At 38.2% G+C, this 26,793-nt stretch overlaps 2 protein-coding genes and 1 long non-coding RNA gene across 7 annotated transcripts in view; 1 reads left to right on the forward strand and 2 right to left on the reverse strand.

Annotated features, from left to right (window-relative positions):
* Positions 1-69: 69 nt before the first annotated feature.
* On the reverse strand, positions 70-8,102 carry LOC105472623 (proteasome assembly chaperone 1). Of its 2 annotated transcripts, none has more exons than XM_024790032.2 (7): positions 7,646-8,102; positions 6,365-6,471; positions 4,876-5,027; positions 4,520-4,582; positions 3,043-3,241; positions 2,041-2,177; positions 70-276 (listed from the first exon to the last, which is right to left on the reverse strand). In XM_024790032.2, exons 3-7 carry the CDS (start codon positions 5,005-5,007, stop codon positions 202-204), a joined length of 606 nt encoding a protein of 201 aa, XP_024645800.1. In that variant the 5' UTR covers positions 5,008-5,027; positions 6,365-6,471; positions 7,646-8,102; the 3' UTR covers positions 70-201. The 2 variants fall into 2 exon arrangements, with proteins under 2 accessions (XP_024645800.1, XP_011724351.2); XM_011726049.3 differs by having other exon boundaries at positions 7,834-8,039.
* Positions 8,103-8,443: 341 nt separating this feature from the next.
* LOC139363008 (uncharacterized) overlaps positions 8,444-26,793 on the forward strand; it is a 40,105-nt gene continuing 21,755 nt past the window's right edge. Inside the window, exon 1 of the long non-coding RNA XR_011622839.1 lies at positions 8,444-8,637. This is a non-coding gene — a long non-coding RNA (uncharacterized lncRNA). The remainder of the gene's footprint in view (positions 8,638-26,793) is intronic.
* Positions 10,043-26,793, reverse strand: part of LOC105472625 (bromodomain and WD repeat domain containing 1) — a 132,986-nt gene continuing 116,235 nt past the window's right edge. For 3 of the 4 annotated variants that reach the window (XM_011726051.2, XM_071095724.1, XM_071095726.1), the window contains 4 exons: positions 25,260-25,427; positions 23,814-24,713; positions 21,383-22,300; positions 10,043-11,969 (listed from right to left, as the gene is read on the reverse strand). In XM_011726051.2, the coding sequence (XP_011724353.2) occupies positions 11,578-11,969; positions 21,383-22,300; positions 23,814-24,713; positions 25,260-25,427 (2,378 nt within the window). In that variant the 3' untranslated portion in view covers positions 10,043-11,577. The remainder of the gene's footprint in view (positions 11,970-21,382; positions 22,301-23,813; positions 24,714-25,259; positions 25,428-26,793) is intronic. The other variant, XM_071095725.1, reaches the window with a different exon arrangement.

A 26,793-nucleotide genomic window follows, 5' to 3' on the forward strand; every position in this document is an offset into this window, starting at 1 on the left:
GGATAAAAGGAAAATGCCTGGCTTATTTTGGTTGTGAATAATATCATAAATAAGGAATTAAAACTACAATTAATTTTTTACAATTTTATTCCGTTTCATCGTTCTCAAAATATATCCCCCAAAAGTAATCTACAAAAGAGTGCACGCTGCTCCCCTTAAAGGTATGGACAAGTAATACACATTACAAAACAATGGTTAAGATCATGTATAAATGTTACTCTGAATCTCATTTGTTGTCATCAATTTCTTTAGTATCTCAGTGCTTTGGGGAATATTCTGAAAGGAGAGAAAACAATGAATACAGTGAGACCCCAGGGATTCAGGCAGAGGTAACACCCCTCCCCAAACCCCACAATCTCCACACTCGAGACTTAAAGACAACAGCCATGGGACAGGCGCGCCCTTTACTCTCCCCTTCTCAACAAAAAAGCAAGTGGGAAAGTCAGTTCAACAGGCCCTTTCCCAGCCACACTCGCCGATGATTTCCTGGCCTCTGATGCTCTCCCGGCCTCCAGAGGAAGTCCACGCTCCAACCCGCCCGACCTTCCCCGCAAGATGTCTTCCTTCCCTCTCCACTAACACCGTGCTCCTCATGGCTCTCCTCACACTTCCCCACTCTGCTCACACTGCTTCCCTCTGCACACCTCTACCCCCTAAGATTCATCCGTCTTTCAAATCAACTAAACTGCCACACAGCAAGAATTCAAAATAATTCCACCTTATTGAAAATACCACTTTTAAATGGTCAGAAACAATGAACTGACTCAGGCTGATGTATTTGGTCATTAAGAAAACAGCCCCCTGCAGAACCACCATCTTACCCTCCCGCTAATCATTATCTTCAAAGCAAAAATGAATATGCTGAGTTAAATTTCCACTTGAAAGTATAGTCATAAAAGCTGAGTTTCTTTAAGCCCCAAATGACAGATGATTTCCAAGTTTCAGAACAAGTCCAAATGTTGACGACACACCTGTGTACTACACACAGTCCTAGAGCCGTAAACAAAACGGCCCAGGCCCTGCCCATGGGAACTCATCTCTAAGTGAAGTGAGATGAGGCAATCGGCTATTTAAACAAACAAGACAATCAGCATATACTTTGAAAGAGATGCTAAAAATAAACTAACTCCATGTGTCAGAAAGATTATCCCTGATTCTAGCAAATTTGAAAGATCAGCTTGCAGTATACTAAATTACAGAGTTTTACAGCTGTACTCTTCAACAAATGGTTATTGATGGATTTATTCAACATGCCAGGTGTGTGGTAAACTTGGGATACCAAAATTAAAAAACGTGGTCCATTACCACAAGGAGCTGACAATCTACTAACAAACTAATTTATGAGACCTGGGAAATGAGCTACTTCCAACAACTTATCACAAAAGCCTTAACACTAATGGCCATGCCAGAATAAAACCAGGCTGAGGGACAATGTTGTGACAACCTCTTTCCTGTAAAGAAACTGTGCTTAAACCAGAGACTGTGGACTTCCAAAAAGTCTCTTAAGAGAAAGCAATGGAATCCCTCAACTACCTGAGATTACAGGCAAATATTTTTATGTACATGTTCCAATTTGTTTTAGAAAATGAGCCCAAAGGTATAAACCAAGGGTAAGGAAGACGTTCATCACATAATTCTCTCTTCTTCACATATCCAGTTCTCTGTAAAATTGGGTAAATATTATAGTAATTTGATCCATACTATACTCAAAAATAACGTTCTCAAAAATTAAATTAAAATTTTTTTTAACACCTTCCAAAGTAGTTCTAGAAACTTCTTGAACAGTAAAACCATCTGTCCACATAGACATTTGGGATTTAATTGCACTGCATTAATCTGTCACACAAGAACAAAGCATTTGTCAAGCTACAGACATATACAGAAAAGACGATGACAAATTCAAACTGACAGACTAGGAAGCTTCACTTTGAGATGAATGGGTCTCCAAGCACTGCTTAGGTTTAAAATGACACCATACATTTATGTTACTAAGCTCATTATAACAACTCAGCTATTAATTTAAATGAGTTAAAACCTTACCTTAACCAAACCCTTCAAGCTTCTGGTAGAAAGTATAGGCTTAAAAGCTTCCACTGTAATTAGGTCTAATTTCATCACATCAGTATAACACAAGTACAGAATTGCTGGGATTTTCCATACTTGACAGTAACTCAGAACTGTGAATATACAAGAAAAAAAATAATAAACACGTAAGTCTTCTATTATGTTACTTTTAAACACCTTTAATAAAAAAGGCTGTTTTTAAAAGTAGTTATCTCAGCTGCCTCTTTCAATCAAGGTATTTACTGCAATTTTGAACCAACTATAATGTAAATTTTCTTTCAAAGTCAATTTATTTTCCTAATAATCTCTTCTTTTGCAAATATTAACTTTATATTTCCTGAAAATACAGCTAAGATGATTTTAAGTAGCTGAAAGATTAAAATTCTACTGACCATAATGAAGTATACATAACAAATAAATTAAAAACACACAAAGTAAAATATTTAGCCACTTCTCATTCTAGTAAACACTGAAAGCAAAAAAAAAACCCAACCAAACCCATTTTAATACAGTTCATATAATAACAATTATGTAACACATTACCCACTGAAAAGTAAATGGTAGTCTCTTTGTCATATGATGGCAGATGTGACAGTAATAAAAAAAAATTAAAGCAACTATCAAGATTCAATATTCAAAACTCCTATTTTGATAATTAAAACATACTTTATCAACTTTCCATGCACCAATAATTTATATTTAACACTGGCTTGCATTCTGAATAATCAAAGACCAAAAAGAAACACAGCATGTCTGAAGCCTAACAGTTAAGAAACCTGAGCTCCTCAAATAACTGTCTGGAAAATCCGAAAACTCACACTAAATATACTGCACTTGTAACTACAGACATTGAGGACTAACAGCAATATACTGGTATCAATCATCATTAGTAAACTACCTCAAAAAGACCTCTAATGGTGAAAGTAGTATCAATAAAGCAATAAGATACAATGTAAATGTTACAAATTTTAATACCACCTGCTGCAGGAAGGTCGTGTACTATATTCGGTTGTTCTAGCAATGGGCAACACGCAGGGTCTTTGAAATTCTGTGTTTTCAGGGCTTTCAGGAAAGGAGAAGGAAGGCTGCCAGTGGATTCTAAGGTTTTATAATCGGTAACGTGTCGACATGTGAGAATAGTTATCTGCATGTTCTTCCTTGGACAAGAGCCAAAAACCTAACATAAAATTGATTTAAAATTTTAAAAAAACACATAATTTTGTTACAGAATGGAAACATTCCTCTAGGTATTCACCTAACACCACAGACAATAACATGCCTAGCAGGGGTGGGAGTGTGCCTTGGAGAAACAGAACACACCTGCAGTCTCAACCTGGGTTTGATCTTGGTTCTGCTTTCTAGGTGGGCAATTTTTTTCCAAGACACTTTCCTCATTAGTGAACTAAGGTGATATAGTTTAGACAACTGTCCACTCCAAATCTCATGTTAAAATGTGATTCCCAGTTTTGGAGGCAGGGCCTGGTGGGAAGTGACTGGATATGGGGGTAGATCCCTCGTGAATGGCCTAGCACCATCCTGTTGGTGATACGTGACTGACTTCTCCCTTCTCACTCACTTCATACTAGAGCTGGTAGTTCAACATAGGCTGGCTCCTCCTCTCTCTCATGCTCTCACCATGTGATCTGCCTGCTCCCCCTTCACCTTCCACCATGATTGGAGGCTCCTGAGGCCTCAGCTGAAGCCAAGCAGATGCCAGCACCATGCTTCCTGTACAGCCTGCAGAACTGTGAACCAGTTAAACCTCTTTTTTTTATAAATGACCCAGCCTCAGGTATTCTTTATAGCAACACAAGAACAGATGAACACGTCATGCCAGCACTGCCTACTTAAGGGGCCTGTGATGTGGAGTAAATGAAGTCAGGGTGCCAGAATAGTGACTACAGGCCTGCTGTCCAGAGGAAAAAAGTCACAAGTACACACCTGACACTCATTCCCTCTCCCACCTATCACTGACACCTGAAAAATAACTCTTATGAAATTCATTTTTGGAATTACTACACTTACAGGTAAGTTTCAATCACGGTGGTTCTAACTGTCCTCTTCTATAACAGGAAGAGTCTGGATTTGATAGATTTCTAAGAACCCCTTTACCTTTTAATAAGATCTAAAGTGATGTAAACAAAGAAAGATGGGCGGGAGGAATCCAATTGTGTTTTATACTTCTGTGACCTACCGTCCTCAATGCTGAGGACTAACTGTGTTTTATACTTCTGTACCTCAGCATTGAGGATGGTAGGTCACAGAAGTATAAAACACAATTGGTTGGTCACGTTAAATAAGCAAGTTCTTTTATTCTTTATATTCCAAAAGAAATTCCCACAATATTTTAAAGAAATAAATATCTGACTGCATAAGTTTAAGTTAAAAGACACCGAACCCATAAAAAATGAAAACTCCTGTAGACTAACCATTCACAGGTTTTCGTTTCTCTTACCTTTTCCAGCCACTGATACTGCTGATCTTCTGCAACGTAGCAACTGCATTGACAGAGGAAAACCTGAAAAGTCAAGTTCCACGTTTTTTGTCAAGTAAGTTTTACACACATCCCAAACTATCACCATATATGTAACATGTGAATGACAACACTTAGGTAATACTTATTTTCCTGGCTCCACTATTGACCTACTCTCTTTAAAATTTAAGAGTCAAACCACTACTGGTGATTAGTATCAGAAAAAGTGCACACTAACAGAGCAACTGAAAGACTTGCCATACTAAAGTATACTACCAGTAAATACCATATAAGTGATACTTAAATAACTACTTTTCGAACACACAAGTCCCACCTACCGAGGGATTGGATTTGAGATGATAAAACCCACAAAAAGCCTCTGTGGAGGACAGATGTGTAGTGTCTGCTGTTCTACACCATTCATTCCAGAGTTTAGCACAACCAACTTCTTCCCAGACTCCTGAATTCATAACAAATGATGACAGAAATGCTGTAAAAAACAATTCACATAAGTTAGTGTTTGGCTCTGCAAGCTGTATCTTCTATTCAATAAAAAGCAAGCTCAAGTTACTGTAGAATTTGAGAGCTGTAAGAGCCATTCAAGACCATCTACCTAATACCACCATTACACAGAAAAAGAAACTGAGGCTCCCAAGAAGTAAAAGGCCACACCCTGATTAAGACAATCCTAGAGCTAGGGATCAAGAAGGCAGGTTTGCTGACAGACTTTCTACCACGTGCTCATGGGGTAATACTCTTCTGAAAACCTTTAGGCCAGCAGAACTTTATATAAATGAGTCCATAGTTACTTGCCATCATGCACTTACTATGTTCTACAAGCACTAGGGGTACCTTACAGAGGAAGGAATCTTAACTGGGTTTCCTGAATGTTCTCATCAGAACCTGTGAACACCCTAAAAATATTAAGGTATATGTGTGTATTTGTACATGTATATTGTCCTAGCTGCACTCTACACTGTTTTTACTTTAATCCACCAAGCGAATTAATACATGCAAGGACCTTAGAACTTAAGTACTTAAACATGTTGATAATTATTACTGTCTTTAGAGTTTTCATTGTGTTCTCAAAGGAGTCCATTAACTCACAAACATTTATATAAATCCAGATACGTCAACACACTAGAAACAGCTCCTTGAGTTTTGAGTTCCTGAGGCTAAAAACATTTTCTTTAAAGCTTTTCTCTGAGTTGGGGTCTTGCTTTGTCACCCAAGCTGGAGCATGATCAGTGGGAGGATCATGGCTCACTGCAGCCTCAAAATCGTGGGCTCAAGCAATCCCCCCATTTCAGGCTCCTCAGTAGCCAGGACTACAGGCAAGCACCACCATGTCTGGCTATATTTTTTCATTTTTTTGTAGAGACAGGGTCTCGCTATGTTGCCCAGGCTGGTCTCAAATCCTGGCCTCAAGTGATCCTCCTGCCTTGGCCTCCCAAAGAGCTGGGGCTACAGATGTGAGCCACTGCACCCAGCCTAAATCTGACCTTTTCAGTTTATTAAAAAGATAATGCAGGCCAGGTGCTGTGGCTCACACCTGTAATCCCAGCTCTTTGGGAAGTTGAGAGCAGGAGGATCACTTGAGGACAGGAGTGCAAGAACAGCCTGGACAACACAGCGAGAAACCATCTCTACCAAAAAAAAAAAAAAAAAGATGCAACATGAACAGGAGAGAGATTTTACTCAGAAATACACTCTGCTGTGGCTTTTTAAAGTACCAAACATTTTAAATCTTTTATGATAGAAGAATATAAGTAACTTTATATTTCATTCTTTCAACAAAATGACTAAGTCTTCTGCATTTTCACTTACCTACTGCATTATTTCCTATAGCAATTATAAACTTGGAGCACGGATATTTTTCTAGCAAAGAAACTTCCAAAGATGTTTTTGTCTGTCTTCGAAGGAGCCGCACCTCCCTAACACAAGAAACAAGATGAAACTAAAGCAACTTCAATACAAACAGTATCATATTATGGCAAAAGGGCACTATATGTATGTATTACAATAAATAAAATGCACGTTAGTTTTATAAAGAATATAACTAATATCGTCAGAAAACGATGGACTCAGGCAACGATAACCAACAGATAAAACTATTGCATACGTGTTTAGGGAGAACTCTAAAATAGTGGTCAGGCTGTCCACCTGACCCAAGGATCAATCTTAGATCCCTAAAAGTGAGACAACTTGGGGATAGCCTGCAACAAGAAACAGAAAGCACCACTTAGTAGAAGCATTCTTGCCGACAAAACATTGAATGTGAATCTGACCAAACCTACAAATGAACATTCATTTACAGGACATGCAGGTGAAACACACGTTAAGTGATACCACAAGGAAGCTATCAGACAAATTCAGTGTGTGGGGCACTGGACAGGTCAGCCAGTCCTGTCTCTTAGGAGGGCTAAGAGAAGGCTGCTCTAAATGAAGTGACACGTCTAAATGTAACCTGTAGACCTTGTTAGGATCCTCATTCACACAAACCACTGTAAAATATCATGTTTGAAAAAACTAGGTAAACGTGAGTGAGCATGGACTATGAAATCATACTGAAAAGTTAGTATTAGTGTTGTTAGAGGTGATAATAACGTATGTAAGAAAATCCCTAAAACGTTTGAGATGGATTCTGAAAAATGCAGAATTTGTGAAAGGTCATGATGACTGGAATTCGCTTAGAGTGGCGGGAGAGGAAATAAACGTGGCAAAATCTTCCCGTTGAATTTACCTGGTTGTGTTAGGGGTCAGGGCTCACTTGACTATTTTCTCCCACATTTTTATGAGTTTGGAAACAATTTTTTTAAAGTGTGTTCATCTGCTACTGAAATATTATGCTAATTGAAGTGTGGGGTGGAGGTTTAAAAAGTTTTGAGGGAATCGGTGCGTCCGTGAACAATCCACGACAAACGTCGTGGGACCCGCGGGAGCGCTGCGGCCCAAGATAATGTGACAAGAAGCGGGAAGATCACGAGTCCTCAAGACACCAAGCCTCCAGGAAGCCTTTAAAGAACGGTTTTGAACCCAGCCCTCCCACAGCGGCTTCACCCTGGACTCCACGAAACGCCAGCGGACCCACCCGAGCACCGCACCCACCTGGGCCTGGCGCCGACGGACTCCGCGGCTTCACGGAGACCCAGGGCCCAAGCAGAGCCACGGAGCGGCGGCAACCGCGGGGATTACTCGGAAGACCGCGGAGCCCGGGCCTTCGGTGCCGTCGCGGCTGCGAGGCCCGCGCACTTTCCAGCAGCGGAGAGCGCGCCTCCCTTATCCGGGTGCCTCACCTCTTCCGCGCCAGCTGTTGACGCACCTCCCTGTCCTCGGGCGTCTCCCTCCGCCCCTCCTCCTCCTCCTCCTCCTCGTCCTCCGTCCCAGCTCGGCATGGCGCCTTCACCACCTCTCCGAAGAACGTGGCCGCCATAGCCGCCCCGGGACCGGCTGGACACAACTGCGGCGCCGCGGGACGGCGCACGCCAGCATGCGCGAGACCACGCTCCCTCACCGCGCAGGCAATAAGTCCCGCCCCGCACAGGCCACGCCCTCCGCGCACAGCCCGAGCTCGCGGCCACAACCCCACGGCGCGGGCGCCACGCCCCCAGACGCACCAAGAGCTTGCGGCCACGCCCTCTACAGTGCCCGCCCGCGCTGCCACGCCTTGGGCCAGGATTACCCGCAGTTTGTTTTTAAATTACAGATTGTGGGGTTGGGGTCTCGCTGTGTTGCCCAGACTGGTCTCGAACTACTGGGCTCAAGCGATACTCCTGCTTTGACCTCCCAAAGTGCGTGGATACAGGCGTGAGCCACCGCGTCCGGCCCCCAAATGCTTTCATTCGCTGCTTGAGCCCTGCGGGCGTCGAGAGGTGGGAGGACTGCGGGCTAGAGGGGCGGGGGGGGGGGGGGCGAGAGGAGGGCGGGGCCTCCAGTCGCGGCGGTAGCGAAACCAGGGATGCAGGGGCGGCGCCGGCGCCGCTGGCAGTGGCGTCTGGGAGCTGTGAGGCCTTTCCCTTTACGTCCGTTTCCCTTTTCCTTCTGCGATAGGAGAGACTGGGGGAACCTTAGGGCACCCGCTCCAAATTTCGACTGCCCAGGTAGGTGGCCGCGCGGTGGCACTGAGGGCCCCCGGAGCCAGGCGCGCCCTCTGATAGCGGGCACGGGCGGACGCAAGGGCAGCAAGAAATACAGCGCTTCGTGGTGGTATAAAAATGAGACTTTTACTCTGGCAATAGGTATTCACATTTCAAAAGCTGATGATTGTCAAGCCGATTTTAAAAACATTTTTATGAGAATGTAAAAAATAGTGTATTTTTTAAACTTGGCCATTTTCTAATACAAAATGTTTCTTTTTAAATAGCCTTTAATTAAGCAAAATGTGTGATTAATTGGTTCTCTTTCAAATGTGCTGGAAGACAAAGTTCGAGGAGCACTGTTTCAAGCAAGAGAAAAAGGGGACATAATTTAAATGAAAATGAAAATATGCAGTAATGCAATGAAAAATAACTGTTTCCTAGATTTAGTTGTACGGAAATACATGACATCGCCTGCATGTTGTGACTTTGTCAGTAGTCACAAAGGTAAGTACTACTTTGGGGTCAGAGAGAGCCTGTTGAGATAAAATCTCAAAGCTGCTAGAAACATTTTAAGATGTGGAAAAATAATGATCAACAAAATCATTTACATAAAATTAGTGTTTAGCAGATCTACACATCTGCAAAAAAAAAAAAAAAGTGTGAGTTTGGAAGCAAAATTTGAACATTTAGCAATAAAATTAAGACTAAATTGCTAGCCAGTAAGAGCTTAGGAAACTTTGGATATCCTTAGTGAGATGGAATAAACAAGATTACCAAAATGATGTTTTAAAACATTAGGACTCCTGGGTTAATTGGTCTATTATAATGATGGAACTGCAGAATAAAAAGGTTGTTTGGGCACCACTTGTCTTAGTCCTTTTGTTAATTTGTCATTTTTACCAGTAAAGATCTTCAATTTGATTTCACAGTTCCATTATGAAGAAATATTTTCTGCAAAGCAAATTACTGTAAATAGGGTAATAGTAATATATTTGGCCATGATTTAAATTCTGCACACATTTCAGAGAGAACAATTTTACAATGTTAAGTTTTAAGCAAATGCTTATTTCATGCAGTTACAATAAGTTAGGCCACTTTTTAAAAAGGCAAATATCTTCGAATTAAATACTTAGCCAAAAAAGGATTCCATTATGCAAGACTGATAATACAGTCTCAAATACTGACAGAAATTAACCCCACCACAGCAAATTATAAATTAAAAGCTTAAATTCTTTCGTTACACTGAAATTGCCAAAAAAAAAAAAAAAACCTTTGCATAAAATAGTCTTCACCGAGAGTTAAGTACTTCATTTTATAGTTATTTGTTGAGGACATAATAGACTCAAGAAATGTAAATTAAGTAAATTTTGAACTGGAAAGAAGTTTAAGCATTTCATTAGAACTCAAAAATCAAAACCCATGCACCTAAAAGTAATAGCAGTTTATTAGGAATTCTTCCCTTCTCACCTGTGCATCAACATACTGGGGATCAGTAGTTTAGATGAAAGTATACTACAAAAGGAGCAAAGGACACAGACTTAGTAGGTTAGAATATTCTGGCTTATGCTAAAAAACAAAAGCCTTTTTTTAAAACAGACATGCAACCACAAATTTCTCAAGTATTTTGGACACTTGGTTCATCTGTATAACAACAAAAAAAAATGCATTTGACTTAAAAAATAGAAAACCCTAGATTTCTGTAATTTAGTTTTTCAGATTTACACATGCAGATCATATACTTAGATATTTTTAAGTGGGAAAACAACTTACTTTCAACAACTTAATTTTTCCAATAACACGTTACTATGTTAAAAAGATGTGACAGTACATTCATTTAATCTGGCAATTTTAATTTCAACAAATACATATTAACAACAAATTAAATCCTATTGTAAATACACTTGTTATACCACGACCAGATTTTCTAATCCTAGCAGAGGCCACGATGAAATAGGCCAAACATGCTACCATTAAAGTTTGTTGGGATGAGACTGTAATAAGTACTCAAAGTATTCAAGTTCTAATTTTTAAGGTGCTGTAGAGAAACATAAAAGATTTCACTGTATCTAAAAATATGACTGTTTTGATCTTAAGCTATATATTTTATTTTTATCTGATTAAACTAAGACCTGCCTCTTAATGAGGCACATTTTTGGCATTTCTGTAAATGCTGCTACATAAAAGTAAAAATAAGGAAAAGCCGTGATAGTAACATTCATAGCTTTCATATAAAAATATATATTCCCTGAATTAGTCATATCAAGTGGTCATTCAGTATGAACTGCAATATTATAAACAAAATGACATCAATGGACTTTCTCTAATTGACTATTTCCAACACTCTACCTCAGAACTCAATAATCAACATCTCCAGCTGACATTCCCAGGTCCTCCTAGTTTGTTTTTGACCTTTGGGGATGTGAATTATAGGGACTGGATCTAGGTAGTTTTTGCTTCACTCAGAAGTCAAATAGGCCCATTAGCACTTCCTTTGGAAAAGTGCCTGATTTTTTTTCCTCATGACACCATAGTTGTCGTGGTCTTAATTTTTACACTCTAATGGAGAACCCTTAAAATTAGCATCAGGTTGAGATTTTGAAATTTGTTCACTCCAAGTTCTTCCTAGCCTGTACACTTCCCACTATATTCTTCCTCTAAGGTATCATGTCTTCAAGGCCTTGCTTTCTGGGAAGGAATAGTAGTCATAATTATAGCAGGCCATTTGTCTTTTCTTTCCACCTCTCCACCTACAGACTCTGCAATCTATTTCCTCCTCAGAATTCCCTGGAGCACGTGTCTGTACAAGAGCTGACTGGAAGGAACCCACTGGATTATGGCTTTTAGAAAATTCCTCCGAAGATGCCAATAAGGGAGTAATTTTAGAGCTGGGAGCAGAATGTAACTGCCAGTTTACTTGTAGCCCAATTGTTTTCAGATAGCACTTCTACATTCTCATAGTCACTATTGTGTATTTTCTTTCCAGGATCTGAACCCCCTTAAAAAAAGCACTTTTCTATTAATATCTTCTAGCTCTTTTTCACTTTCAGAATTTATGGTTGTATCATCCTCTTTATAAACATTCAGTAACTTTTTCTTAGCCGCAGCAGAAGCATTTCGATGGGGCAGTTTTCTGCTACTCTTCCTAATCCAGACATTTTCTGGTCCTGAGATCGTTTCTTTTAGATTACTCATTATCTTTATTTTATTTGCAGCAACAGTAGCACATCTGCGGGGAACTTTCTCAGGTACCATTTTTGCTTTCAGAGTTTCACTAGGCATCTGCACTGCATCCTTCTGATTATGCATACATGTTCTCACTTTTGTATTGGGTTTTCTGTCTCTAGGAACAAATTCTGAAAAATGAGTGAAAGTTCATGTAAATGCAAAAATCTTGTAACACAAGATTTTACTACTGCTAACATTCCTCAACAACACTCATTCGGAAACAATAAATTTAAAAGTCATACTGCTAAATGATAAATTTTAAAATGTGATACTAAGGGCTCGGCATTGATATAACCTTACATTTGCTTATCTACAACTCTAAGGATGTCACTTAAAACAGTAGCAGACTTGTAAGAATGGGGTGAAAAGTTCCTTCAGCATTGGCATCATAAAGCTGCTAATCCAAAAACATATATATGAGCATTTTACATAATTTGAATTACTAAATCTTAATTTCATTGTTCCAGTATTCTCTGACCTAGGTATGTGACACACACGAGATTCGGATTAAAATTCTAAAAAATAACACATATGTAGAGTTGCTTAAAGGAACTAAAAAGTGCAGAGTGCTATGAGAACACAGACTAGAAACCTAACCTAGCCTAAGGGATCAAGGAAGGCTTCCTTTAAGGAAGCATTCAGACAAGAGCTGAAAATTGTGAAGGGATTTGCCAGACAAAAACACTTTGGAGAGTTAAGTCCTTCATGCAGACAAAGGCAGTTTTTAGAGGGGGCTTGAAATCCCACTGGAGCTGTGCACAGCCACATGATGCCAGACCTACTACTCCATGCTGGCCAAACTTAGGAGAGCTCAGATATGTTTATTGTTACCAGTGTCTCAAAGCCAAATTTTCAGATTTCACAAACAAGTCTAATTACTACTCTTCTAGAACAGAAGTGAAACTCCTTTTATGTATCTGAAGTTCACTGGCCTTTGAATTTTACGTTTTTCTTGCGGCCATGAACAAACTATCTAAAACTGCCTTCATGGTACACACCAGTCTTGATGGCAGTTTGTTTTGTAGGACCCTGCCTGAAGTTTCCAGACACTTAGCATTCAAACGGTAAGGCTGTAGATGACTGAAATGACTACAGTTGATATCCTACACCCACACTAGACTTCTGGAGGACTCCACCACATTCTTTTTACTACTAAGTACTAGAAATTGAGAGCTCTTTTAGTCAGGTACTATCAAGTAATAACACTATTATTCTGTAGCAATGAAACTACCAATGCCAACCTTCTGAACTTCTATGAAGATGTTTGCTCTTCTGTCACTAAGCTGACTAAAGGGCAGATGAGTACAGGTAAAAACTGCTTCTGTGGACGGACATGTTCATACAGCCAGATTAATGAGGCAGGCCTCTGCCCTCACAATGCAAGTACTTCAGATTTTTCCATAAGTCTATGAAACTGATTTCACACTTCTCTAAGATAAGTGTTCTCTCTAAGATAAGTGTTCTAACCTAGGATATAAGTATATCCTAGGTTAGGATATACTTTATTCAAAGCCAACCCCACCACATACACATCAGTTCCTTTTGCCAACTTATGTGATTCACATGCTTTTCCAGTGAAATTCTATTTCTAAGGGCATTATGTTTTGTTCAGTGTTTGGTCTCCAGGCGTTGTGAATGGCATTTTACCAGAGTAAGACGCTCTTCATGGCATTACTCCCATGCAGCATGCCCTTACCTCCTTCAGTTGGGCTCTGTGGGAAGAGAAGTGGCTTAAAGTGTAGTGTGTTTACCACTTCAAAGACACTTTTCTTGGGAATTTTAAAATTATGAACTAGTATCTCCAACAAATCAACCCTATATCCAAAATGAATCTTTAACACATTAAATCAATGTTAGCAAATGCTAAAATCATATAAATGTGCTACAAAGGGTAAACAAACATTTCAAAACATGCAAAATCAAGGTGAAATTTGCACTTTATAGTAGGATGAGAATATACTATTATCAACTAGCTGCACCATTTGCATTTTGAAAAAATAAAAATAACTGGTTCATTCTCAACAACCTACTCATCCAAATAGTAGCTAAAATTATATTTCAACTAAAAATTTATTTGTAACAAAATGCTTTAAGTTGCAGAAATTCCATTTTGATGTGTGATCAAAGTACCTATACTGACAATTTAGGAACCTAGTAAATACTAATTGTAAGACATTTTAATAAATGTTTATTTGTCATCCGGAATAATGGAAAAGTTAAGATTCTGCAGAAAAAAAACCTAAAGTCAGGTTTTTTTAAAGTACTTTTTAAGGAAATTTGAACTTCAATAACTATGCCCAAAGGAGGGAGAATTTATGAATTACATTGTACACAGCAACTCTAAATTGATAAAGCTGAATCTCAGACAACAAAACAGGAATTTCATAGAATAAGGATAAAAACAATCTGAGGGAGACAGAAAAGTGTGGAGAATTTTTTTAAATACATACTTTTAAGTCAGTGTTAATTTTATTACTGAAAACTGAGTAAATTATAAAGTGCTTTATTCTCAAGAAAACTACAGTTTTAGAAATATATATAGGATATTTCAGGGTTACAAGTCAAATTTGTGTGTTAGGGTACGAGCTTAAGAACTCTGGATGCTGCTGCTCTAACAATACATTTGTGATAGTGCCATGTGATACTAAAAAGTCAGTAGAATCCCACCAGTCCTACTGTCTCAGATGGTCTTGTTTCAGTCACGTGTTCAGAAAGTCATTGAGTGCTTAAGGACTGTTGTTTTCCTGGAAGTGATTCCCTATTTGGGTATGACAAGAACACATCAGTAGTGTAAAAATTTACATCTGTAGTAGCACTCCATGATCATCTACCTGGATGACCACTTTAAATTATAACTCACAGATATGTGTGTATTCTAAGATGGTGTCTGTGGTAAATAGAAACCTGGATACAAACATAACAGTTCTGACTCAACACAATCTCTAGTTCCTAAATTTTAAGGATTAATCATATTCTAATTAGACTTTAAATTAAGCTACCTTACAGATTCTGCACAATATTTCATCATGCAAAACTGTTTTCCTGAATTCAAAGTAAACTGCACGACTACTACAAAAGCATTACAGAATTTTCATTGGCATTTTTTAAATTGGAGCATTTAAAACAGATTTGAGAATGAGAAAAGAATATCTGACTCAAAATGAAAACATACTAGCCTCTTTCTTAAGCTCCTAGAATCTTGACATGATCGGTTGCTGTGGTTGTGGATAAAGCAAATCTACATAGTGGGTAAACCCCCTAGGTGCAAGTTATAAGCTCCCTCAGGCAAGCCTTTTATCAGAAAAGACTTGAGATATTCTCTCCTGTGTCTGCCCTTCATTGATAAGCAATGAAATGACCCCAAAACTCAGAAAGCAAGTAACATTTATCAATGATCTTCATGCCTCCCAAAGCAGAAGTTTCCAAAAACATCCCATAAGGTGAAGTATCCCAATGGCTGTAGAATAAAATGGTTTCTGTAACTTGCTGTGTTTTTAAACAGTTCCATTTTCTGGGGGGAGCTGGTAACACTGCAGTATGGCAGTATCAGGTCAAGAGACCGACAGAAGTAATTCCATAAACTAGTTCACTAGCTTCTTTATTTTTAGGGTTCAGTTTACTCAATGATGGGCACCACACAACCCTGAATTTTTGTTTTTATTCTGGAACTACAACTAATCTAGCTCATCACAATAGTTTTCTCTCACCCCTAGAAAAACTCTACAAAAGAATTGTGATAGCTATTGCAATTTTTAATAAAAATCTCATAAAAGCCTTATTTTGAAATATGAATTCAGGGACCTTATACTTAACTGTTTAATTTGCTTTTTAGAAGTGATACTTGAAGAGCATTTCACAGTAAATGTAGGCAGAATCAGAAGTAAATACTTGTTTTCAATCTACCCTATTACTGTAGTACTGGAAAGAAACCAGGCCACAGACAATCCAGTGGCAAACCCCTTTTCCAGCAGGGCTCCTGACTCGCTGGAGTTCCGCTATCCAAGCTCATAGGTAAAACTCGCAGCCCTCGCACCCTATGTTCTGCCTGCATGAAAAGAAATTACCAGTGGAAAAGAGGTTGGGGAACCACTTGGGAGAAGTCTGGAATTAACCAGCTAGAATGTATTTGGCTTGGAGTAGTGCTTTTTGTTTTTTAACCCTTTTGCTTAAGATGAAAATGCTAACTTTATTATACTCTGTTTAGGAATTGACAAAAAATCTATTCATCTAAATGAATTGATTAATTTAGAACATTAACGATCTTATGTGGAGTGGAAAACTAAAGATCTGCTTGACAGGCTCCTGTAATTTTATGATTGGAATTTTGTAGGTGAATATATAGTTGCAGTCCAAGGACTGATTTCACACTTAGAAAATTAACTTGAATATATTAAAAATTAAAGATCCCTTTAACTTTTAACCACTGATCAAAAAAGGATGGAGTCTCGCTCTGTTGCCCAGGCTGGAGTACAGTGGCACCACCTTGGCTCGCTGCAAGCTCCGCCTCCCGGGTTCACGCCATTCTTCTGCCTCAGCCTCCCGAGTAGCTGGGACTACAGGTGCCTGCCACCATGCCCGGCTAATTTTTTTTGTATTTTAATAGACACGGGGTTTCACTGTATTTGCCAGGATGGTCTCAATCTCCTGACCTCGTGATCCGCCCACCTCGGCCTCCCAAAGTGCTGGGATTACAGGTGTGAGCCACCACGCCCGGCCCAAAAAAGGTAATTTTTAAAATGATTTACCTTATAAAACAAAGAGGTAGAGCTGCTGTAGTCCATCTAAGCTCTATATACTGGTCATCTCATTTCAATTAGGTCAACTGGACTGCCTCTTCTCTTTGGCAGTCTAAAATCTCATTTAAAGGCTTTAATAAATGAAAAAACTTACCTTAAAATTGACATAACTAAAATATGACCAGAAAGTATACCATAGCATTGATAATTAAATTCAAACTATTGGTCTTGCCATACTTGAGAAACAGATGTATAGTCTAGTTATTTACCTGTTGCCAAAGATAGAGCCTGCAGATTTGTAGAATCCAAATGATGTGACTCTCCCCCTCCCTCCATCAAATCTAGAAAAGCAATTCTTGAGCAGACATCAATTTAAAATCTTGATACTTTTCTACCAATTTAACAATATATTAGGATCCAGCTAGGCAGATTATGAAAAGGGTAAAAATCTCTTACTTTTGAGAATCCCCATGTATCCTTAGGCAACATCTCTGTAATTTAACAGCCTTTAAAACTTAAAATCTAAGAAAAGACAACACAGCCCTTAGCATTACATAGTTTACTTATCAATCCTTAGTATTCACAATTTGAGCTAGGGATTAACATTTGCTAATCTAGTTGGAATCAATTTTTCCCACAATGCTCTATTTTGTCACCTAGTTTTGACAAATTCATTCCTTCTCTTCCCAAATACTAGGATAATAGACAGTCTCAAACTGTTAAGTTGCAAATTTCTTAGGGTTTCTGCTTTATTATTTCCTTGATATCCATGGCAGAAGTTCAGAGGTATAACTTCAACATTAACAGGTGAAAAGTTCTACAATGACTTGTTGCACTCCATCACATTAGAATAATTGAACTATTATTTCCATACAACATCAGAAAACTACAGTATTTGGTGACAACTGCAAGATACCTGATAAATGTATCAACTTACTACTCATGAAAAAGAATGGAGCTGGTTATTTCAGCTATAAAAGGGCAAAGCAAAAAGACCATTTTCTAGCCATTTAAAAGTTACTCAAAAAATTGATACAATGGAGTGGAAAGGAAAACAAAAAAGACTGTAAGCACCTTTAATGATGTTCTTGCATTCTACTGATATACAAACCTCTGGGGTTTCAGTTGGCACAATCAAGTTCAACTTGTACTGACAAAATATTTAAATTCTTCCTATTTAGTTTTTAATATCAAACAGGGAGGTTAGTAAATTGTTTTCTGATTCTTCTACAAAAACAAAAAGTCTAGAAGACAGAGGGAATGTAGTATGCACCTCTTATTGTTCTAATAATTTTTACTTATGAGGTCATAACAAGTGCAAAGGGCTTAGTAATGCATCTTATTCTTTACTTTTGGACAGTAACACCCTCAGATGGTATTTTTATTGGTTTATTTTATATCCTCCTTTTCCATTTGCCCTTCTGTTTTGAAGTGCTTTTTCTTAAATCTTAAGTTCTTTGCCTTCATTTTCTTATAAACCCAATTTCCTCTTTAGGTGCAACTCTACTATTTGAAAGGAACCTTTCTGTTGTAATTTACAAGCTGTGAGTAACTGCTATATCATTCTTTCCAAGGATTAATAAACTGAGAAATGATTTAATCAGATATTTGCCACTTACAAAAAGGGAGGCCGATCTTAGGAATTATTTGAATATGGGATAAACTTTTCCTTTTATTCCTAAGTTACTTCACATTGTAAGTATACCATTTTAAATAAGGAGGACACGAAAAAAGAAAGCTTTGTTAACACTTATCTATCTCGTGAATGTTTGAAATCATTTTTCCTTTATATGCTTGGTAAAGTGAGTCTTTCCGAGAAAGCAAAAATCAAATCTGAGTACCTCAAAGCCTTTAAAACCATAAATGAATAAAACCATAGGACTTTGGACATACACAACCAAAGTAGTTTTTGTTTTTTTCACATACACCATTAGCTGAACTTCAAGTGCAGTGGAAAAGTACAGCACTTATTTCTGGATCAGTTCACAGTCAAATTATAACCCTTTTATCTTTTTCTCAAGAATACTACAAACTGACCCTAAATAATAAAGTACACCTGTGCATTAAATCCCTGGGCATTTTGCATAACGTAGAAAAAAAGCCAAACATGTTCTAGTGCTCATTGTAAACATTTTTAACTATTAATGATTTATTAATTTTCCTTAAAGGTACTTAGGAGTGTGTGTGTCACATATTCAAAGTTAACCTTAGGAATAGCACCATAACCAAAAAAACCCATAAAAATTATTTTCTCCATTATCTCTTAGTTTTATTTCATAACTTGAGAAGCTACCATTGTCAGCTATGCTTTTAAAGACATCAGGTTCATTCTTGCTTCTGTTGAAACCAAATCTGATTAAAAACCAAAATACCATTTCTGTATGCAAGGGTCTATTTTGGACTGAAAGAAAAAATAGTAATTGGATGACCAGTCAATGACCAATAATTAATGCAATCCAAAGAATGAGAACAGTTCTATTAACGAAGCCTAAACTGTCAAAATATCATTTTACCAAAAGAATGAATGTACTTATTAATGTATTCCATATTTATTTATGGATTTTTTTGGTATCTTTTTGCAAATGATGGTAAACATGGAGTTATAAACCTGAGAACAGATTATAAAACAGAGAAGGTTATAAAACAGAGAAGGTTAAGAAGAGTTTAAATAAATTAATGGATTTGACATCTATCGCCAGCTCTTAAAATTAGGGGAGTAAAAGGCATCCCATTAGTCCTTTCAGTCTTAGTCAAGGACAACTACCATGAATCCATCTGTTTACTGTATACTTAACACAAGCTCTGAGAAGAAAAGCATCATAGTTCTGAAATGGTGATAGCTCTCTAAGCCACAAATGAGAGGTAGGTTTCCCACCTCTCTCAGTTGATAATGTCCAAATACATCCTTCCCCATGCATCAGAGTAGAAAGAAAATGTACCTCCTACTATGTTAAGTGGAATAGATAACTACAAATAGGAACACTTCAGAACATTCTCTAACATTAATACCAGTCTGATGCTTCATCTTATCTGCCACTTCAAAGATACACAGGAGAAAAGGTTAACTTTGTCTGAAACCAAACACAATTAGGGCTAATAAATAACACTGTCTAACATTGATACCAGTCTGATGCTTCACCTTACCTGCCATTTCAAAGATACACAGGAGAAAAGGGTTAATTTTGTCTGAAACTAAACACAACTAGGGCTAATAAATAACTTACAGGTGGGGTACTGTAACATATCCCTTACCCACTAAATATGTAAACCATTTGAATCAAGTCCATCTTCAGGCACAAACAAGTTAGGAGTGGCCACCTACACTGGAGTAGCATAACCTATCAAGTATTTGGTTAGAAAATAAGTGTACTATTTGTGTGATAAAGTTTCACTTTAAATGGATTATAAAATTATTTTCCCACGAAACATTTCTTACATTTGGACTAGAAGTCACTAATAAAGACATATTTAGTTGCCCCAGCAAAGAATGCTTAGGATTGCACATGGAAGCAGTAAACTAAAACAAAGAGATGCAGAATGACATTTAACTATTTTCCTATATAGATAAGATTTGCAATTGTACTCTTTAACAAAACTCAACTCTACAATTGCAGTACAGATGGGGGAAACCTACATATTAACTTAAATACTCTTTTAGCCCTGTACACTCTATTAAAGAACACACTTCTAAATCTAAGGCACACAAATTCCTCTATTTCACAGAGTAAGATTATGGAAGAGCAAGATTTTGGTTAAATCCCTTACAATGGAAACCAGGAGATCTTGGACAGAAGACAAATTATATAGCATTTTGTTAGTGCACAATTTAAAAGAAAATGCTATGACTATGCTCTGGTCTTAGAGGTTTAAAACATGCACTCAAATCATTTAAAATAATTTACTAGCACTTTATAAATTCAAGTTTATAACATAAAAGTGATCACGTTTTCCTTAAAAAGAAAAAAACCCAACAGCACTTGGAAAGAAAATTAGAAACCATTTCAATGAAAATGACCAGATCTGGTATAATGCATTCTACTCAAGTAGCCAGGCAAAGAAAAAAAAGTGGTAGGTACCTTGCCTACTAATCATGGTTATACCTCCCATGATTATAGTGTCAGTATGCATGTATTTATGAAGAATCTGTAAACATATTGTGAAATTGTTATAACTACTAAGAACAGGGGTTAGAAACTACTGCCTCTTTGACAAATTCAGAAAATAACTGCATGACACTTGCTGCCATGAAAGTAATGCTCATTGGTTTTGATAACCAGGATGTCTAGTGTTTAACATATTTCAAACTCTTGCTATATGTAGTCAAATACTGTCAAAATAGATCTGCCCCCAAAATGAAGCATATTTTGGCACCTGTGCTGAATGCTGCTACAAAGACCAGCAAGTGCAAATAAAAATAACAGTCATGATTTAGTCACATTCATAACTTTTCATAGAAAAATATAAATATATTCCCTGAATTGTAAGACAAAAAAATAATTTTAACAGCCAGCTTTCACCATAAATTCCAGTCCATTCCCTCTTAAATGAACTGGCTTTCCCTCAAGGTCATAAGGTGCAACCATTGAAATCTAACACATTTTCTAAGCTTCTATCATCATCCCCATCATGGTATCTCACAGTCCTTCTACCCTGATTTCTCGTTTTTATTTTTGAACGTCGAAGAACTCTTTTAGATTTTGCATAGTCCAAATCCTCCCAGTCATTATCATCCACACTTAACCTAGGGCGTTTGCTTTGTCTCTGACGTCTCACAGTTTTAGATATGTTAGCTGTAAAAGTTTTACCTTTTCTAACTACTTTTGCTTTTCCTTTCATTTTCCTCCTTTTGGTTTTTGTATTATCGGTACAGTCAATATCTGATTCAGTTACAGATCCCAAATCTGATGATTTGGAACTAGTATCAGGTCTACACTTTGAATTCCCAGTTGTTTCAGAGAGTTTCACATTTTCCAATTCAGGATGCGATCTTTTCCTTTTTACTTCCTTCTCTGCTGCTTCCTGTGAATCATGAATCACTTTTGTCTTACTGAAAGGAGCCTTTCCATAGGTCCTGAGTCTTCTGCCATTCCACCTGCGCAGCCCATAATTCAGTTCCACTTCAAAATTATTCTCTGCAGTAGCTTTTTGTGCCAAAGCTGACTCTGAAGAAAATGTCCTATCAGTCTCACTCCCTGGAATATGACTTTTTGAATCTTCTCCTGAAGATGCTACAGAGGAACTTTTTCTTTTAGAAGGTGCATCTATTTTGTGAATATTGGTATGCCTGTGCTTCTGTTCTGAATTCAACGTATCTTCAGAGTCTGAGTCTCCATTTAGAGCCTGACTAAGCACTTTTGTACTAAGTTCGGAGTCAGGATCAGGTGGCTTGCCTTCACAGGCATACTGTTCACTTGGCACTTCACAATGTACACTTCCTTCACAATCACTCAGTTTCTTCTTAGCTGTAGTACAAGCAAGATGGACAGGTTTTTTCCTTCCATTTTTGCTTCTAGTGTGCACATTTTCTAAACTGACATCTTCTACATCACTCATGAGCTTGATCTTACTGGCAGCCGTAGCTGCACATCTTCGAGTAATCCTTAGGAGACCTGTTCTGGCTTTTGATGACTTCTTAGCTACCTGTAAACTACTGTCTGAGTCACTGGAACAGACCCTTTTCCTGGAAAGTTTTCTGCTTTGTCCACTGTCTTGTGATGTAGAATCTAAAAGTTAAAGAGTAGATTTCTATTAATCTTTTGTAAGAAATTAAGTCTAAAGGAATTATATGTTCAGTATTAAAAACAAATTCAGAATTCATATTAATTTGAAGGGGGTATCGCAGTGAATGGAATGGTACACACTTCTTAGTATAGTCATATGTTGCTCAACAGCAAGGATACGTTCTGAGAAATGCATCGTTAGGCTATTTCGTCTTAAGCAAACATCAGAGTGTGCTTACACAAACTTATGGTACAGCCTACTACACACCTAGGTTATATGGTATAGCCTGTTACTCCTAGGCTACAAACTTCTACGACATGCTACTGTTCTGAATACTGCAGGCAGTTGTTACACAATGGAAAGTATGTGTGTATGTATCCAAACAGAAAAGGTAATGCACTACACTAGGACTAGAGGACAGCTATGATGACTTCACTAAGCAACAGAAATTTTTCACCTTCATTATAATCTTATGAGACCACCACTGTTATGCAGCACATGACTGTACTTTAAAGCAGTAACTTTTTCATCCTCAGCACCATTCACAAATTCAACACATTCTCATCAATAACATCCCATGATCTTGACACTGTAATATTAACATGAATACAACTAAACTCTATTTACCATAGCACTAGCATATGCAAACTAATCACTTAACACTTAGCCTCTCTGAAATTCCCCATAACTCTGCAAGCTCCAATCACACAAATACTTTTCATCTTAGTTTTAGCTGTCCTCTGCTCTATAGTATTTTTTTTAATCAATCCCCATGTACCAGGAGTACAATCTGTTCTGAATTCAACGTATCTTCAGAGTCTGAGTCTCCATTTAGAGCCTGACTAAGCACTTTTGTACTAAGTTCGGAGTCAGGATCAGGTGGCTTGCCTTCACAGGCATACTGTTCACTTGGCACTTCACAATGTACACTTCCTTCACAATCACTCAATCTGAATTTAGCAAGTTATTTCACCACTTTGTGCTTCAGTTACTACCTGTAAAATGAATGCTAGTACATACCTACTTCATAAAAGAAATGTAGACTAAACTGCTTATTAATGGAAAGCATTTAGAAAAACTTCCTAATAGAAACAGCTCAGTAACTGTCTTATTTGCCATTACTAACATCCCTTTTAAATAGTCCTACCCTTTTTGTCTACTGCTTAAGCTGTCAACACCACAGCTTATAAATGTGCCCCTCTCTGCTTTAGTCAAGCTCATCTCTAATATAATGTATCCCCATCATCAATACAAGAAGTGAAATCTTTAATAGGCATAGTTCTTAAGGCCAAGATTGCCTGTTAGGTGAATAAAACTATACTCAATAAAAAGTTACGCATGCATGTAAGAATATAAAGGATGAACAGAAAAGGCTAACACAGAATGCATGGGAGGGAAAGAAACAGCAAAGAGAAAAAAGTTTCAAGGGAAAATTTTTCAGGGGGGAAAAAAATCGGTGTGTGTAAAAGGATGGTGAGAGTAAATCAGTGAACAAAGATACGTGTTTTGAATTACCTTTCATAAAACTGTTTGGTTTTTCTTTTTTGTCATCATCTGAATCTAAATCAGTTTCAGTTCCATGATCTGAGGAACGCTGGGACACAGCAATAGGATCACAGTTCAGATTTCCTGAAATTGGGTTCATTTCCATTTTATGACATTTCCCATCTTCTCTATCTTGCTCCTCAGATTCAGAATCTTCCGAATCACTCAAAATCTTTGCTTTTTTAAAGAAACTCGCAGTTTTGTGAAATGTATTGTATTTCCTACCACCAGATCTTCCTGGTTCAGAATCTGCTTCCTCTGAGATGCTCTCTGCCTTAAGTTTCTGCACAGACGTTGATGGGCCAGCAGTTCTGTTACATGCATGATCTGAATCATGACTTTTAGAGTCTTCCTCAGAAGACTCTATTTTAAGAAATTTCGTTTTTGAAGGTGCTGGAGTATGGGACTTGTAACCATTAGCATGCCAATTTTTCCGGGCTACCCGCAAATCACTTTCTGACTCTGAATCTCTGTTTTCAGATTCATCAACATTACTCTGGACAGTGTGAGAACTGAACACTGATAATGGTTGATTTTCATCTTTTAGCTCCTCTTCTTCAATTTCAGACTTTAAGCTCTGTTCATCTTCAGAATTATGTAATAGCTTTTTTCTAGCTACAGCAGAAGCATTGCGGTGAGGCAGCTTCCGACCAGAACAGACACTTTCAGAGCTAGAATTCTCTTCTACATCACTCATTAGCTTTATCTTATTGGCAGCTACAGCAGCACACTTCCGTAAGACCTTTCGGTTATTTCCAGCTCTGGCTTTTAGAATTTCACCAGTCTCCAATGAATTGTTATCAGAATCACTTAAATAGACTCTCTTTCGAGTGGCTTTTCTGCCACATCCATTTTCTAATGAAACAGGACCTAGAAATAAGGTTAACAATAAGATTTAAAAGATTTTCCTTATTTCAACATTTTTAAATGACTATTATTTTAATGATTTTCTTCACTTTTGGGGGAGGCAGGGAGGAGACGAAGTTTCGCTCTTGTTGCCCAGGCTGGAGTGCAATGGTGTGATTTTGGCTCACTGCCTCCCGGGTGCAAATCCTGCCTCAGCCTCCCAAGTAGCTGGGATTACAGGCACCAGTCACCATGCCTGGCTAATTTTTTGTATTTTTACTAGAGACACGGTTTCACCATGGTGGCCAGGCTAGGCTGGTCTCAAACTCCTGACCTCAGGTGATCCGCCCACCTCGGCCTCCCAAAGTGCTGGGATTACAGGCGTTGAGCCACCACACCCAGCCTTTTCTTCACTTTTTAATGCCAAAATTCATTTCCTTCCTAAATCTAAAGAACATAAAGGACATTAACTTAATCTTATGTAGATGCATTAAATCAAGAATCTATTCAATTTATAACTTTTGGATTCTTTTGATATACATCCCACAAAAGTATTACTGAGTCTCTTACCAGTTTTTCTTTGAGCAGCTCTAGTTCTGGTTACCCTGAGATTGCTGCTTCTAGATAGCCCACTACGTGAGGAGGATTCACGAGCTCTTGAATTCTCTTTGCTTTCCTCAGAACTACTGGAAGCTGACGATGACAAAGAGGTAGCTAAAGAATCTTCCATTTCACTTTCTAGGAAAAATAAAGTGTAAATAGTTACATATATTCTGCTGTCTTTAGACATAAGCAAGCAGTTCATAACATTACTCTGAACATTACATAATGTTACTACAAAAGCAGATTCCTAAAATGCTTAGAATGTATTTTTTTAAAAACCATTCCCAAAAAAACCTGATGAAATTGGGAGTATTAAAAGGTACATAATCAGCATTCCAAATAAAGTTTTTGCTTCTATTTCTAAAAATAACAGATTAATCCTAGCATAGATTTACAAAACATAGTTTTATGTATTTTATACACAGACTTCCAATTAAAAATTTAATTAGCTGCAGGCCAGGCACGGTGATTCACTCCAGTAATCCTAGCATTTTGGGAGGCCGAGGTGGGTGGATCACTTGAGGCCAGGAGTTCGAGACTAGCCTAGCCAAATAGTGAAACCCCATCTCTACTAAAAATACAAAATTAGCCAGGCATGGTGGCAGGAGCCTGAAATCCCAGCTACTTGGGAGGCTGAGGCAGAAGAATCACTTGAACCCGGGAGGCGAAGGTTGCAGTGAGCCAAGATCATGCCACCGCACTCCAGCCTGGGTGACAGAAAGCGACTCTGTCTCAAAAATAAATTAATTAATTGGCTCCGCATGTACTTCCTTCTGTGATATCAGACAGGCATTTCATACAAAAAAAACACCATCATTTCAAGTCCAGCATTTCAGAAGACATAGTTTGCATGTCTCACCATCCTTTTACCCCTTCCTAATAGCATAGTAAGGTCATTTCCGTAAGCTACACGAGAGAGAGAGTGTGTGAGAGAGAAGAAAAGAAAACTGGCTGTGATACAAAAATACCAGACACCAAACTGTGGTTCATCTTTTGAACTTGTTCTGCTGTTTGCCCACCTCAGCTACTCCTGTCAACTCTACCATCTATCACCTTGACTCCCTGTTTCCAGGCTCTTCCCCTCCCCCTGCATATCACTGCCAAACTTAATCTTCCTGAAACAATGTGACTCTCTCACTCAATAAGGAACCCATTCAGTAATCCAAACTCTTCTGCAAGGCTTGAAAGTCACTAAACTGTGACTGTACTCTACCTGTTTGATCCTATTGTTTGTAACATTCCCCCAAATGCAGTCTTTTCGTATGCACAAAATGCATCCTTCTTTCCTTCAGTGCGTTTTCTCATAGTTGCTACTAGGCTGTAATGTGTCCGCTTATCCCTAGTGCCATTTTCAATTACTCCAGCATACTCTGATTGGACATTCCATGCTATGAATGTATCCCTTCAAACAATGTACAGTTCTAATGTGACACACATGAACTTGCTTGTCTTTCTCCACATTTTATCACAGTCCACTTCCATTCCAAACTTTTATCTGTAT

The sequence above is a fragment of the Macaca nemestrina genome, chromosome 4 (genome assembly GCF_043159975.1).
Source record: "Macaca nemestrina isolate mMacNem1 chromosome 4, mMacNem.hap1, whole genome shotgun sequence".
Taxonomy (NCBI): domain Eukaryota; kingdom Metazoa; phylum Chordata; class Mammalia; order Primates; family Cercopithecidae; genus Macaca; species Macaca nemestrina.